This window comes from Myotis daubentonii, chromosome 10 (assembly GCF_963259705.1).
Source record: "Myotis daubentonii chromosome 10, mMyoDau2.1, whole genome shotgun sequence".
Taxonomy (NCBI): domain Eukaryota; kingdom Metazoa; phylum Chordata; class Mammalia; order Chiroptera; family Vespertilionidae; genus Myotis; species Myotis daubentonii.
Genome location: NC_081849.1, coordinates 84,823,801 through 84,838,740, shown reverse-complemented (window position 1 = coordinate 84,838,740; position 14,940 = coordinate 84,823,801). Strand labels below are relative to the sequence as shown.

Sequence of the window (14,940 nt, the reverse complement as noted above, 5' to 3'; positions counted from 1 at the left end):
TCTGTTGCCCTTTGATTTCAGTCCCTTCAATTTGATCAGCATCCCCAAGTACCAATGATGGCCCAGGAGCAGGGACAATGAAGACCAAGGAAGACCACGGCTTTGTGTATGTGCCAGCAAAGCCGTGGAGGCCATTTCCCCGATGTGCTATTCCATCCATAACCCTATACTGTATACTTTATGAATCGATAAAAAATTTACAATTTTAATTATAAAACCTGTGTTTTCTATCAAAATTACTTCTTGCGTGAATTTTGGGACATGCTATAGATGTTTCTCTGTCTCTCTCTCTCCTCCTCTCTTCCACTCTCTCTAAAAATCAATGGAAACATGTCCTCAGGGGAGGATTAACAAAAAACATAAAATAAAGTAGCCCATCAGCCTGGCCGGCGTGGCTCAGTGGTTGAGTGTTGACCTAGGAACCCGGAGGTCAGGGTTCGATTCCCGGTCAGGGCACAGGCCCGGGTTGTGGGCTCGATCCCCATGAGGGGCCTGTAGGAGGCAGCCGATGCATGATTCTCTCTCATCATTGTTTCTCTCTCTCTCCCTCGCCCGTCCTCTCTGACATCAATCAAGGTACATTTTTTAAAGTGGCCTCTGTAGGGAGCACACCTACCTCCACGCCATCCAGGAGGTGCCGGAACTCGGGGCAGATGAAGGCGCTGCCCGCATAGGCCGCGTCCACGTGCAGCCACAGGTCCTCCCAGTTACCTGAAAACCAGAGGGACGTGTGAGTCCCCAAACGGGAGCCCTTCTCATGTGGGGCTCGCGGGGGGCGGGCGTGGGGCCGCGTGGGGCTGTGTGGGGTCTGGCCGCTGACCTGGTCCCAGCCCACAGCCCATCACTAGCCGGTCTTGGGATCTCGGAGCCGCTCCCCTCGAAGGCAGGGAAGCGGGGGGCAGGGACCTGCACGAAGGCCTGCTGTGCCTGGCACAGACCGGGGCTCAGCGCGTGCGCGGAAAGTGCGGGGAGATGGACGCGATGGCCCCTGGCCTCCAGGCGGACCCTGAGGCTCTATGAGAAAACCTGGAGTCCCCAGGTGGGGGCGGAGGGGAGATGGCCCGTAACACAGGCTCTCAGACCCTCCTCTGGGGAACCGAGCTCTGGGCATTGCTCTGCTACTCACTGTAGGGACTTTGCTTAGCCATGGCCAGGAGCCTCGGGACGCGGGAAGAGACACGGGGAAGACTGCTCAAGGGCTGATGTTTCTCTGTCCGCAGGTACACGGCCCTCCCGCCGGGCGCGCACGAGAGCGGGGAGGGCAGTTCTCGCGGGGGCAGCCTGGCCGTGGTGCCCTCTAAGAAATGACGAGTGCGGGACGGCTCCGCCGCGCTGTGAGGGCAGCCCCCGTTCGGAGTTTGCGGGGGAGCTCAAGCTAATGCGGTTTGGGTCGTGGCAAATGCAAAGCATTTTGGCCGCAGCCGGTATAGCTCAGTGGGTAGAGCGTCAGCCTGCGGACCAAAGGGTCCCGGGTTCGATCCCGGTCAGGGGCACGTACCTTGGTTGCAGGCTCCTCAGGCCCTGGCCCTGGTCGGAGGCAACCAATCGATGTGTCTCTCTCACATCGATGCCTCTCTCTGTCTCCCCGCCTCCCTTCCACTCTCCCTAAAAATCCATGGGAAAATATCCTCGGGTGAGGATTCACCACCACAACATACGAAGCGTTTGCAAGCCTTCCCAGCGTGAAGCAGCACTATGCTGGGGTCCACTTTTTTGTGCAAGGCAGAGGTTCTCAACCTGTGGGTCGCGACCCCTTTGGCGGTCGAACGACCCTTTCACAGGGGTCGCCTAAGACCATCCTACAGATCAGGTATTGACATGACGATGCATAACCGTAGCAGCATTACAGTTATGAAGCAGCAACGACAATAATTTCATGGTTGGGTCACAACGTGAGGAATGGTATTTACAGGGCCCGCAGGCTGAGAACCGCTGGTGTAAGGAGATGCTGTTTGTTCTGATGTAAGTCACACTCTGGAGGGAGCCCTGGAGGTCTGTGGACGCCCACGCCCCCTGGGAGCCCCGCGGAGGGAGGGGTGGTACTCACAGAGCGGGCCCACTTCGGAGAGGCGGTCGAAGGAGCAGCAGGGCGTGGTCCCCAGGGTGGCCACCACCTGGGCGTACAAAGCAGACGACCTTTTCAGGCCCCACCTGGTCACTGCCATGCCCCCTGCCCAGCGGCCCAGCGCCCGGGACGCGGGGCCGGGGACCCTCTGCCGGGGGAGACGCGGGTCTGAGGCACGGAGGTCTTCGCCGGAAGCGACGGCACACGGACCCCGTGGGGAGGAACAGCCGGGAGCCAGGCTGAGGCTAGAGACCCACAGGGTCCCCGCGGTGCCGGTGGCAGGAGCGAGCCCGCCCCACGCCTGTGCCCCTGCCTCTGCTCTCACACATCACTACCAAGAACACCGGGGTGTCCTTCCTTCGGCTTCTCCTCAGCTCAGTGTGTGCGTGTGTGTGTCTCTGTGAGTGTATATGTGCGTGTCTGTGTGTGTCTGTGTGTGTGCCTATGTGTGTGTCTGCATCTGTGTGTATGTCTGTGTGTATCTGTGTGTGTGTGTGTCTCTGTGAGTGTATATGTGCATGTCTGTGTGTGTCTGTGTGTGTGCCTATGTGTGTGTCTGCATCTGTGTGTATGTCTGCATGTGTGTTTCTATGTGTATGCATCTGTGTGTATGTCTGTGTGTATCTGTGTGGTCTGTATATCTGTCTGTGTGTGTCTGTGTGTGTCTGCATCTGTGTGTATGTCTGCATGTGTGTTTCTATGTGTATGCATCTGTGTGTATGTCTGTGTGTATCTGTGTGTCTGCATCTGTGTGTATGTCTGCATGTGTGTTTCTATGTGTATGCATCTGTGTGTGTCTGTGTGTGTCTGCATCTGTGTGTATGTCTGCATGTGTGTTTCTATGTGTATGTATATATGTGTATGTCTGCGTGTGTTTCTATGTGTGTGTATGTGTGTGTCTGCATGTGTGTTTCTATGTGTGTGCATCTGTGTGTATGTCTGTGTGTGTGTATCTGTGGGGGGGGGCATGCACCCACCATGGTCCCCACGTGCAGGCGGCGCTCCCTGGGACCCAGCAGGGCGCAGGTTCCCTGTCTATCTCTGTGCGGGGCTGGGAACCTCACGCAGCGGGACACGGGCCAGGTGCTGCCTCCCAGTCTCTCTGACGGTAGACAGCGTGCTGCGCTACGGAAGGCAGTCCTGTCTGCACACAGCGTCGCGTGGACCAGAGCCCGGCTGGCCGGTGCTCCTGGGCGGTCCGCGGAGGAAATCCTCCTGAGGGGGGACAGGGTGGGGCGTCACCCAGGCCGGTGGCCTTTGCTGAGGGAGGTCGGAAACCCAGGTTGGACCCTGAGGCCTGGGGCGGCCCCGCGACCCCTGCCCGTGGCTGAAGGCCGAGTGCCCCTCGGAGCGGAGGCAGCGCCTGGCAGCCCTGGGGCTCGGCTCCTGCGCACCCCCCAGCTGGGAGCCGGGCAGCGTGGCCCCCACCGGGGCAGGAAGAGGCCACCGCCGGCCCTGGGGCGCTGTGTGGGGACCAGCCTCGGGGACGCGCCCCATGGAGTCGGCCACGCTGGGCCTGGCGGGGCAGCTGCTTTAAAGGCTCGATCATCATTCGGGCCTGGAGAGGCCCGGTCGGCCGCCACGGCCTTGAAAAACCAGCCTGTGACCGACGCTCCAGGCAGAGGCGTGCGGGGCCACGCGGGAGCACAGGGGGCGCAGGGGGTGGAGGGGGCGTGGGCGGGAGCCTTGGCTGGGCTTCCTGCCAGAGGCACGGGAGAGGCACGGGGGAGGCACGGGGGAGGCACGGGAGAGGCACGGGAGAGGCAGGGGAGAGGCAGGGGAGAGGCACGGGAGAGGCACGGGAGAGGCACGGGAGAGGCAGGGGAGAGGCAGGGGAGAGGCACGGGAGAGGCACGGGGGAGGCACGGGAGAGGCACGGGAGAGGCACGGGAGAGGCAGGGGAGAGGCAGGGGAGAGGCACGGGAGAGGCAGGGGAGAGGCAGGGGAGAGGCACGGGAGAGGCACGGGAGAGGCACGGGAGAGGCACGGGAGAGGCAGGACGAGCAGGCGGAGGAGTGACTAAGGCGAGCTGTTCCGTGGCCCCGGAGTGGAGGCTGGTCCACGCAGACACGCAGACACATATACACACACACACACACACAGAGACACACGCACAGAGGCACATAGACACATACATACACAGACACATACACACATACACACAGAGACACACACACACAGAGAGACACACACACAGAGGCACATAGACACATACATACACAGACACATAGACACATACACACATACACACAGAGACACACACAGACACACATAGACACAGGCACACACAGGCACACATAGACACATACACACACACAGACAGACACATACAGAGACACACACACAGACAGACACACACAGAGATGCACACAGAGACACACCCCCCACACAGCCCCTTCCTGCCTGGTGTGCAGCTCGGGGGTCTGGGGGGGTGGCCCTGAGTGTTAGGCTCCGGAGGTTTGCACTGGAGGCTCCAGGCAGGGAGCCCTTTCCTCGCTCTGGGAGGGGCGGTCCTCCCGGTCAGCAGGGTCCCCCATGATCCCCAAGGACCACAAACATGGATGATGAGAGGCACGATGGACACGCAACCTTCACGCCAGGCACCTGGGCAGACGACTCGGGTAGAGGCTGGCTCTGGGGCACGGGGGCGGGGGGCTCGCTGGGCTGGGGTTTCCTCACAGCCACCGGCCGGGTCCTGGCCCCCGCCCCGCTGCCCCGCTCCGCGCGCTTTCCTCCGCACCTCCCCGCGCGCCCACCCTGCACGGCCAAGGCCACCTGCTCCCACGTCTGCGTCCCCCGGGACCAGGTGGGCCACTGAGCGGGAGTTCAGGGGAGGTGGGTCCCCGGGATCCGCGACCCTCCCTGGCCACAACCTGCGCTGACATCCTTGTGGGCGAGCCCAGCTTCGTGAGCGGAGCTCGGGCCTCTGAGGCGCCTGCGTCCTGAAAGGAGGGGCGACAGGACGCCCTTCAGACGCCCGGTGCCTGGCCACCTTAGTGCTGCTGGGAATTCACGTCCCCACCTTTCAGGGCCTCTTAGGGCCGGCACCGCGGTCGCTGGGCCGCCCCTGCCCTTCCATCGCTTTTCCTCGGATAAGCTGTGATGGCCTCAGTGCAGTCGCTCTGTTTGCAAGTTACATAACTTATTACAAATGACGTAAATATTAAATTCAATAGAAAGTATTTGATTTTTAAAAACAATTAAAAGCCTTTTCTATCTGCTCAGGTGGGCACAGCGCGTGCCTGGTCTTGGGAGGAGCTGAGTTCACAGGCCCCGGGGCGGCGTGCTAAGCGCAGGCGCTGCTCCGTGACTAACGCCTCCTCGCCGGGCGGCCCGGGGGACAGGAAGAGGTCACGTTTCCGAGGCCCAGGCCTGGAGACATAACAGCCAGTCGTCACACAGCCTCATGTGTTGGATGTATGGTCCCCACTTCACAGGGACCCAGGTGAGGCTGGGGGGGGCGTCAAGGACACACGAAGATGGACTCATCGCCCATCCAGGAAAAGAGCCCAGTGCCCCGGGCCATGCCAGAGTCCCTGACAGGCAGCCCCAGCCCCTCAGCCCAGGGGGAGCGGGGCGGGGGGCGGGGCCCGGGCCCTGGGTGGAGGGGCCCAGGAGCCCTCTGCCTGTCTGGGTGCTGGAGTCAGCTGCCCTGGTTCTCTGAAGCCACTTTAACTCCCAGCACCTGTTCCGCTTGGGGCTCTGATTACCGGCTCGGCGCGCGGCGCTAACCTGATTTCAGCAGAAGCGTAATCACATTTGCGCGGGGGGAGGGGAGCCAGGCTGGCGCCGAGGCTGACAGCCCCCAGCGGTCGGTCCTGCCGCGGAGGACACGTTCCATTCCCTGCGCCCCCGCCCGCCCGCCTCACCCCGGGTCTGCCTGCTCGCTCAGATGTGCCCCCGCGGGCACTGCCCCCGCTCTGGCCTGACCTTAGCAGGTGGGAGGCGAACCACCGAGAAGCCAGGAAACCGGCCCGGCCCCGTGCCCCCTGGAGGGGAAGGCTCGCCTGACCGGTGCCAAGCTGCCCAGCGCACACCGGGCTCTCCACGGAGCCGGGACTGAGAGCTGTGCTCCCCGTGGGCACACGAGGGCCAGATGCAGAGCTGTCACACACGTGCAAGCTATAACCACCGGATACTCTAGTGCTCCAGGCTCAGGCCGCTGCCCTCTGGGGCCCGGGCGGCTCGTCCTCTGGCTTCACGGGCCCTTGGTCTCTGGTCTCAGATAACAAGCCGGTGGCCACTCACACCTGCCCCGCAGGAGCTGCTCTGACAATGGGGACACGCCGAGAGCCAAGCACCCCCCACACACACACCCAGCAGCGTGTCTCCTCCTTGGGGCACACGAGGACCCTCAGTGGCCGTGCCGGTTCTGATGCCCGGCCCCATCCCTAGAGGTTCTGGTGAAACGGAACCCGGGCAGGGCCTGGGCATCGGGCCACCTCTCAGCTCCCCGGGTGATGCCAGCGTGCAGCCGGTGAACACCGGGGCCAGCGCTGTGCCCACACAGCACCCCGCCTGCTGCCCAGCCATGTCGAGGTGACAGTCCCCAGGCTCTCGTTACCACGCCGACCGCCTCCTCCCCTCGCACATCGCCTGTGCCCAGGGCCTCCGTGCTCCTGGGCTGGGAGGTACGGCCCCTCGCCCCTCGAACAAAGAACCATCAGACTGTGGTCCCGCGGTGTCACCTTACAGGAACAGGAAATGAGGCCCTCCCCCCGCGGGGCCCCGGGCGGGGGTCCGGCTCACTGCTTTCCGAGGGGAAGGAGAGCCCGGGCCTCCTCCAGCCTGGCGAGGAGGGGCCAGCCAGGGCTGGAGAGCGGCCTGGCGCCCAGGCCTCGCCGACTCCCAGAGGCCTTTGCAGCCAGCGCCGCCGAACTTACGAAGAAAGGAACCAGCCCGGCCGCCTTGTCCTGCTGCAGCGCCTCCTGCAGGGCGGACGCGCGCATGGCGAACTTGCCGTCGGAGGGGATGGCTTTGAATTTCACTCCTCCGATCAGTGCGGCTCTCTCCACGGAGCAGTGGGCCTGTGGAGAGCAGCAGAGTGAGGCCGGCTGCCCGTGATGGCCCTGCGTCCTGGCCCTGGGAGCGCCCACCGTCCGGGCCGCGCCGCCCGCCCGAGGGCACATCCTGGCCCGCTCTGTCCCGGCCCAGTGGCTGCCCTCGCCTGCAGCTTCCCCAGAGCTGCGGAGACCCCCCAACACTGAGCCCCTCAGCCCCGCACGGCCCTGCTCCCCAGGCACTGGCTGGCTGGGGGGTCCCAGCGGAACAGGAGCCCCTGGTCCTCACCGGGGTGATGAGCTCCTTTCCCTCCCCCGTCCTGGGCACTGGGGCGGTGCCTGCCACGCAGCCCCCTGGGGAGAACCGAGAAACCCCCAGATCCTGTTCATGGGGACTCCTCACAGCACCCCTGCGAGAGGCTGCCCCCGCCGTCTCAGCCACCTGTCCAGCAGCTCGGTGCCGACAGCACGTTCTCTCACGCCCTCGGGGAGACAGGGCAGTGGGCGCCACGGAGCCCCCCCCAGGTGTCTCCCCCGCGCCAGACCACACAGCGCCAGGCACGGGCGGGCCGTGCGTTTATTTCGGGAGACACGTATGGATGAGCTGGGACCGAGCTCTCCCAGCTGAGAGGCCGGGTTAAAAAGGCAGGGAGATAAGCGTGTCAGCGGCACCCACTCAGCGCCGTGCGGGGCACACATTCCTGCGGGCGGGGCCCCTCTCCGCTGACCTTTCCACCCCAGTTTCCCTCCCCGAGCTCCGAGCTCCATTCTCCTTCCTCCTGCTTGTTCTGCATTTGGGTGGTTTTTTTTTTTTAACCCTTTCCAAGGGCTGCTCAGTGGACCCACAGACCTCATGTGCGGCGTCCTCCGGCCTGGCCCTGGGTCGGCTGGGCCTCTCGTCGGGGGAGCGGGACCCCCGGGCACGAGCTCTTGTCCCCGTTGGATGGTGGGAAAGACTCAGAGGATGTACACAACCTCTCAGAGACCACAGAGAGTGAACTAAAGGAGCTTGGCCCGGGCAGTGTGGCTCAGCGGTTGAGCGCCGACCTATGAACCTGGAGGTCATGATTGGATTCCTGGTCAGGGCACATGCGCTCAGTGCGGGGCGTGCAGGAGGCAGCTGATCAAAGAATCTCTCTCATCACTGATGTTTCTGTCTCTCTCTCCCTCTCCCTTCTTCTCTGAAACCAATAAAAATGCATCTAAAAAATAAAAATAAAAAAACGGAGCTTGGGCAGGAGCCCAGGCTCTGAGTCCGTGTCCCACGGGCCCCAGGCCGCTCTGAGGTGGCCAGGTGGTCTCAGGGGCGGCGGGTGGGCGGCCGGGGCTGGTCACTGTCACCTCACAGGGGCTTCCTTTTCCGCGGGGTTGACTCGGAGCCCCTGCAGCCCGCGCATGTCCGTGGCACAGGGGTGTCTCCCTGACCTGAGGGACGGGTCTGAGGTTTCACAGGAGGCTGCAGGGTCTCGTTTTGCTTCGATTTGACATGAAATGAAATGAAACATAGATCTTGGCGGCGGCTGGAGCTTCGGGGCGGACAGCACACTGACCTGGTCGGAGGCGTAGGCCACCAGCTTCTCCATGACGGCGGCCTCCGTCAGCCCCGGGCGGGCAGCCTGCAGGCGGCGTGTGGCTCTGCTCCGAGCGGCCAGCAGCGCCATCAGCGTGGCCTCACTGGCGCTTCCCTGAATCAGAGACGGTGGGACACGCTTCAGAGCACAGCAGAGGAGCCGGGCCCAGACGGAGGAGGCGCGTTATTAAATCACAGGGGTTCAGCGTCGGCCCGTGAACCGGGAGGTCAGGGTTCGATTCCCGGTCAGGGCACAGGCCTGGGTTGCAGGCTCGATCCCCAGTGGGGTGCATGCAAGAGGCAGCCGATCCATGATTCTCTCTCATCATGGATGTTTCTCTCTCTCTCCCTTCCTCTTTGAAGTCAATAATATATATATATTTATTTTAAAAAAAGAGTGATTTTAGAAAAGCCCATGACACCCCCGCCAGCTGGGCCCAGGGGTCAACGGGTTGGGGGGCCGGCGCTGGAAGCCGGCTCCCCGGCGGTGGGGGCGGCTCCCCTGCTGGGAGCTCCATGAATCCTGCCCAGTCACAGAGACAAAGGTTGCCATGGCCGCCCCACCCCCGGGGTCCCCCCGACGGGAAGCAGCTGGTCCTCTGCGAGAGCTTTCAGACCCAATTAAGGGGCCACTTGCAGCCCGGCTGGCCAGCGCTGAGGGTGATTTGACATTTGCCTCAGAGGCCGCGCTGGCCGGAGGCTGTGATTATGGCTGGGAGGGCGCGGGTCCCCGCAGCCTGGCCGGAGCCTGTCCCTGCGCCTGGAGCTGGGGGCGGGGGGCGGGGGGCCTCGCAAATGACCCCAACCAGCCTTGTCAGCCAGGAGGGCGGATGCGCTTCCTGCCGCACAGACTCAGACCTGCCCGGGTCCAGGAGCCCAGGGGGAGCGGAGTCCTGGGCCCCGAGGAGCCGGGGTTACTACTACCAGCCCCGGGGCGGCCGCTCCCTCTGGACAATGGAACTGACTTTAAGGAAAAGATAACAGATGTACCCGGGCAGCTCCCACAGCTCCGGACGCCGCCACCCGGGCGCCCGCCAGGCCGAGCCGGGGCGGCGCACACAGGTCCCGTGGGGGCGGGAGGGAAGCCACAGCCGGGCCGGCTGCCAACCTGACCACCGGGACGCTGCCCTGTCCGGGAACGCTCTGCTCTGCCCGGGCGAATGGCCCTGCTGCTCCCTGCGGCGAGCGGGTCCGGCTGGGAAGCGCGGCTCGCCTCCTGGGCACATCTTCCTGGGCTCCCGCTCAGAGCACTGAGGCAGATGGAGGACAGCCTGGCCGGCCGGCTCAGGGGTTGAGCATCGACCCATAAACCAGGAGGTCAGGGTTCGATTCCCGGTCAGGACACATGCCCGGGGCGTGGGCTCCATCCCGTGTGGGGCGTGCAGGAGGCAGCCGATCGATGATTCTCTCATCATGGATGTTTCTATCTCTCCCTCCCTCTCCCTTCCTCTCCCTTCCTCTCTGACATCAATAAAAACATATTTTTTAAAAATAGATGGAGGACAGGGAGTGGGTCTGAGCTGCCACAGGGGCCCGGGGCCCGGAGTCCCACCGTCACGGCACAGGGCCCTGAGCCAAGCGGGTGGGATCCCTGGTCAGCACGGCCTGAGGGGCCCCTTAGGAGGCAACTCCCAGCCCACCCACCGCCCCGACAGGCCAGGTCACCCCACACAGGACGTGCCCAGCGGAATAAGGGCCCCGAAGGTGCCGTGTCTCCGTCCCGGGACCGGGGCCTGTTGACCGCACGGGCGGGATCTGGCTGATGGGATTACGTTAAGAGGCTCGGCACGGGGCTTAGCGGGATGATCTGTCTGCCTGGCCCCACCTCGCCACCAGCGCCCTTGGACGGGAGAACCATCTGCGTCCGAGGGACGTGAGAGAGGAAGGACTTCGAGATGGAGCTCAGCCGGCTTTGAGGCGGGGAAGGGGAGTGGCCACGGAGGGGGAACCTTCTAGAAGCCAGAGAAGTCGAGGGACCGTTCTCCAGGGCGCCGAGCTGGACTCCAGCCCACAGCCCCCTACAGACGGGGCTGAGAGACCGTCTGGGTGGGCAGCTGGGGACTGGGAGCCCGGCTGCCAGCGCAGTGGCCACCCCCGCGCGAGGCCTCTGGTTCTCGGGGTCCCGTGGCGGGAGAGCTGCCGCCTCGGCGCGGCCCGAGCCCCCGGAGACCCGTCTGGAGGAAGAAGCCCCTCGTCCGAGTGAGCTGAGCTTCTCCACTGTTGTCACCACGCCCGACCCCAGAGTGAACTCGGCCAGCCGGGCAGTGGGTCCCACCCGCCCCTCCGTGGCGTGTGCCCTGCAGACCCCCTGGGGTGGGCACGCCTCCCGTGTGGCCCTGCGGGGCGGCCTCATCCCCGGATGGGTGCCTTGTCCCCCAGCCGTGCTCACGGGCCCCCTGGCATGAGGAGGAGGAGCTCAGCCAGTGCACAGAAAAGGCAGCGGAGCCCGACCGGCCGGCTCAGTGGCTGAGCATCCACCTCTGAACCAGGAGGTCAGGGTTCGAGGCCTGGTCAGGGCACAGGCCCGGGCTGTGGGCTCCATCCCCAGCGGGGGGCGTGCAGGAGGCAGCCGATCCAGGATGCTTTCTCATCATTGATGTTTCTCTCTCTCCCTCTCCCTTCCTCTCTGACATCAATAAAAATATATTTAAAAAAAGGAAGGCAGAGGGAGAATCTGTGGACACCGTCAGCGTGTGCGGCCATGGCGGCCCGTTGACCGGGGGCAGCCTGTGTGGGGCTGAGCCACGGCTCTGTGGGCGGACAGGAGTGGCCCTGCCCCCAGCTCCGGAGCTGGGCACCTGGGCCCGAGGGCACGCCCGCTCCTGCTCTGTGACTCAGTCTCCCGGCCTGCAAAATGGGGGTGTTGACATGGCCCCAAATTTGCAGAATTAACTGAGAAACGCCTGGGTGGGGCGCAGGCATGGCGGCCGGTGGCGGGGACCCCGCACCTGCCAGTCGCTGCCGCCCTAACCCTGGGCACCTGCGAGGGGACAGCCGCCCTTGTGTCTACGCGCAGGGCCTGCGGGAGCGAGACAGCGCCGGTCCCCGCCAGGCGCAGTGTTCCCACTGGCTCAGCGGGGCTTCCTCCGGAAGCAACACCAGGGGCAGCCAGAGGGCCAGCCCCACCCCTGTGGCCGGGCCCAGGGCACCCCCTCCCCCCCCCGCTCCCCCCCAGGCCTCACCTGGATGACGCCGCCCCCTGCGCCCCCCTTCTCGGCCAGAAAGGCCTCGGGCAGCCGCAGCATCTTCCCCAGCCAGTCCAGCATCACCGTCTCCAGCTCCGTGCACGCCGGGCTCGCCGCCTGCGGGAGGAGCACCGCCAGCTGCCCTCAGCTTCCTGTCGGGTCCCGGGGACCGAGCAGCACAGGCCCTGCCTCCAGGAGGCGTCCCTGGGCTGCTCTGGGCCCCGAGTACCCCCATTTCTGCACTTGGGAACAGAGGATCGCTCGCCAGGCCCAATCCCAGGTCCACCCAGGAGGCCATGTGTCTGTGTGCGAGGGCGTCCCCACCCTAAGACTTGGCTCCTGGAGGGGCCGCCCCTCCCCCTTGTCTGCCTCAGTTCTCTGGGGGCTGGTGTATGCACAGCTGCAGGGTGTCACCCGCCAGGGAACCCGGATTAAAATCGTCCAACCCCAGGCCTGGCCGGTGTGGCTCAGAGGTTGAGTGTCAACCTATGAACCCAGAGGTCACGGTTGGATTCCCGGTCAGGGCATAGGCCCGGGTTGTGGGCTCGATCCCCAGCGTGGGGCGTGCAGGAGGCAGCCGATCCATGGTTCTCTCTCATGACTGCTGTTTCGCTCTCTCTCCCTTCCTCTCTGAAATCAGTAAAAATATATTTAAAAACTGTCCCTCCCCAGCTGCTCTGCGAAGCCGGAGATGCATTGAACAGGGGACCTTTGCCCGAGACTCGTGTGCGCGCTCCGTCAGCATCTGCCTCCCGTGGAAGGCTGGTCACACTGAGCTGCGTGGGCCTGACTCGGGAGTGGGTGTGGGGCCCTGGTGGCTCTGACCTTGCCTTCGACACCCGAGCTGGTGTCCTAAAAGCTCTCCAGGCTTTGCAACTGGGGGCAGGTGGCCATGGCCGCACCCGGGATGGGCTACGCCTCCCCCTCAGCGTGGGGTTCACGGGGCTCGGGGACGCACGGCGGGACCCTCTCTGCCCGTCGGTTCTGTCTGTCCGAGGGTGAGGGTCCCCCAGTCCCAGCTAAGCCAGCGTGGCCACGGGATCCGGCCTCGCGGTGGGCAGTCGGTCCCGGCAGACAGCAGCCTGACAAGCCCAGGGAGGTCTGACTGTCCCCAGAAAGGGCACACACAACAGGAGGGAGGGGCCAAGTCGTCCGAAGGGACAGGGCGGCTCTGGACCCGCAGAGCTGTGACCTCTGCCGCCGTCTCTAAGGGAACAGACGACCTTGCGTCCGAGGCTGGGAGCCCAGCAGGGACAGAGCGAGGCCGTCCAGGTCACGGTGGCTGCGCCCGGGCTGCTGGCCCCGCAGAGGGGGCTCGGGCCCCTGAGAGGGCAGGTCAGCGCTGGGGGGGCAGCGGGCGCCCCGACCGTCCCCGTCCCCGGCAGAGGTGTCATGTTGCCCAACCAGGGGAGGGAACAGGTCTTGGCAGGGGGCGCCCGGGGAGCTCTGGGGAGGAGGGGAGGTCCCGGGGTGGCTGACATCACCGCCTGCACTTTGCACAGCTGGGGGTGGGGGCTGGGCACCCGCATTCTTAACTCAGGCCTCACCCCCAGTCGGCACAGCCAACCCCAGCGGCCCCCTCGGCTCCCAGGAGCAGGGGGCCCAGGGCAGACCCAGCGGTGGGGTCCCTGTGGGCGAGCCGCCGGGACCCGGACCCAGTGGGGCGGCTCCGCATGGAAGCAGGTCTCCCTGGGGCTGTGCTGGGAGCAGGGAGCCAGGAGGCAGGGCCGGCTCCCCGCTGGGCAGAGGTCTCTCCAGCGTTTGGTCCCCAGACGAGGGGGGCCTGGATGGGTGTGGGGTGCAGGAGCTGCCCCAGGGGCTCCTGATGGGGACCCGCTCCCGGGACAGCAGCCCGGGCAGGGAGCAGGCGGACGGGACACGGGCAGTGGCAGTGGCATTTCCCAAACTGCAGACCCTATGGAACCCTGTGGTCCGCTTGGTGGAAACGGGGATTTCCAGGCCCGGGCTGGGGAACCCAGGGCCGAGGTCTGAGCCCACACCCACGGCTCTGAGAAAGCCGGCGGGCAGAAGCGCCTGGGTGGTTGCTGACTTTTCCAGAAAGCTCTCTGTCTCACTAGTTCCCTGGGTTCCACTCCCCACCAGGCACCCTCTCCAGGGCTGACCCCGTCCTGCCCCACCGGGTACTACCCTCTCCGCCCCCCCCCGGGCTCTGAGGACGGGCGCCGTGTCCCCGTGTCCCCAGGGCAGGCCCCGGCCACGCCACTCACCCAGGAGAAGCCGATGCAGCCGATGGCGCCGCACAGCATGTCGGCGAGCATGGCCGGGTACGAGCTGGCCGTGGGGAAGTAGGCGAAGAAGCGGGGGCTGTGCCAGTGGGTCACCTGCGGGGGGACGGGCGGTCACTCGGCGCGAGGAGCCCCGGAGCGCAGGGCCAGGGCTCCCCGTGCGCACGGCCGGGGACGTGGCTGCAACCGGGGCCGGAGCTTCCGGCAGGCGTGTGCGTGTCGGGAGGCCAGCGCGTCAGAAGCCTGTTTCCTAAGGTCTGGGCGGGAAAATGTGAGAGGGCCTGATGGTGCCTGGCGGGTGCTCAGTGGTTAGGGCATTGGCCCTCGGACAAAGGGGTCCCGGGTTCGATTCTCGGTCAATGGCATGTACCTCGGCTGCAGGCTGCATCCCCACCCCCGTCAAGGTGTGTGTGGGAAGCAGCCAATCAATGTGTCTCTCTCACATCGATGTTTCTCTCGCCCCCTCCTCCCTTCCCTCCATTCTCTAAAAAAAAAAAAAAGTAATAATAATAATAAAATAAAACACTGTAAAAGGCCTGATGGTGGTCTTGCTGCCACCCACACTCTCCCGCTCAGGCCCCTCCTGGCGCCCTTGGCCCTCTGTCCGCTGCCCTGTGAGTCCTGGGCGGGGACCGCTAAGGTGCTGAGGAGGGCCAGGCTGGGCGAGCTCGGGGCTGGGGAAGGAGATAAGGGAGGGGTGGAGACGGGGTGTGGCCCAGGTTTGCTTCCTTAATGTGTTCTTGTGCCCGGCACGCAGCACACCCTCTGGGGAGGAGGGTGCCGGGATGTCATTCGCCCCCACGCGGGGCTGTAGCTCTCAGGCGTCCAGGAGACGGGGCCCCGAGACCTCGGACCCTGGCCGTGGCGCCCCGGG

The 14,940-nt window shown here is 64.8% G+C and overlaps 1 protein-coding gene across 3 annotated transcripts in view; it reads right to left on the bottom strand.

The window, feature by feature from the left end:
* Positions 1–14,940, bottom strand: part of DDC (dopa decarboxylase) — a 41,056-nt gene that overhangs the window by 14,060 nt on the left and 12,056 nt on the right. For all 3 annotated transcript variants that reach the window (XM_059655909.1, XM_059655908.1, XM_059655910.1), the window contains exons 3-8: positions 14,049–14,162; positions 11,818–11,937; positions 8,616–8,750; positions 6,949–7,092; positions 2,048–2,114; positions 617–711 (exon numbers count right to left, since the gene is read on the bottom strand). In XM_059655909.1, coding sequence (XP_059511892.1) covers positions 617–711; positions 2,048–2,114; positions 6,949–7,092; positions 8,616–8,750; positions 11,818–11,937; positions 14,049–14,162 — 675 coding nt within the window. The remainder of the gene's footprint in view (positions 1–616; positions 712–2,047; positions 2,115–6,948; positions 7,093–8,615; positions 8,751–11,817; positions 11,938–14,048; positions 14,163–14,940) is intronic.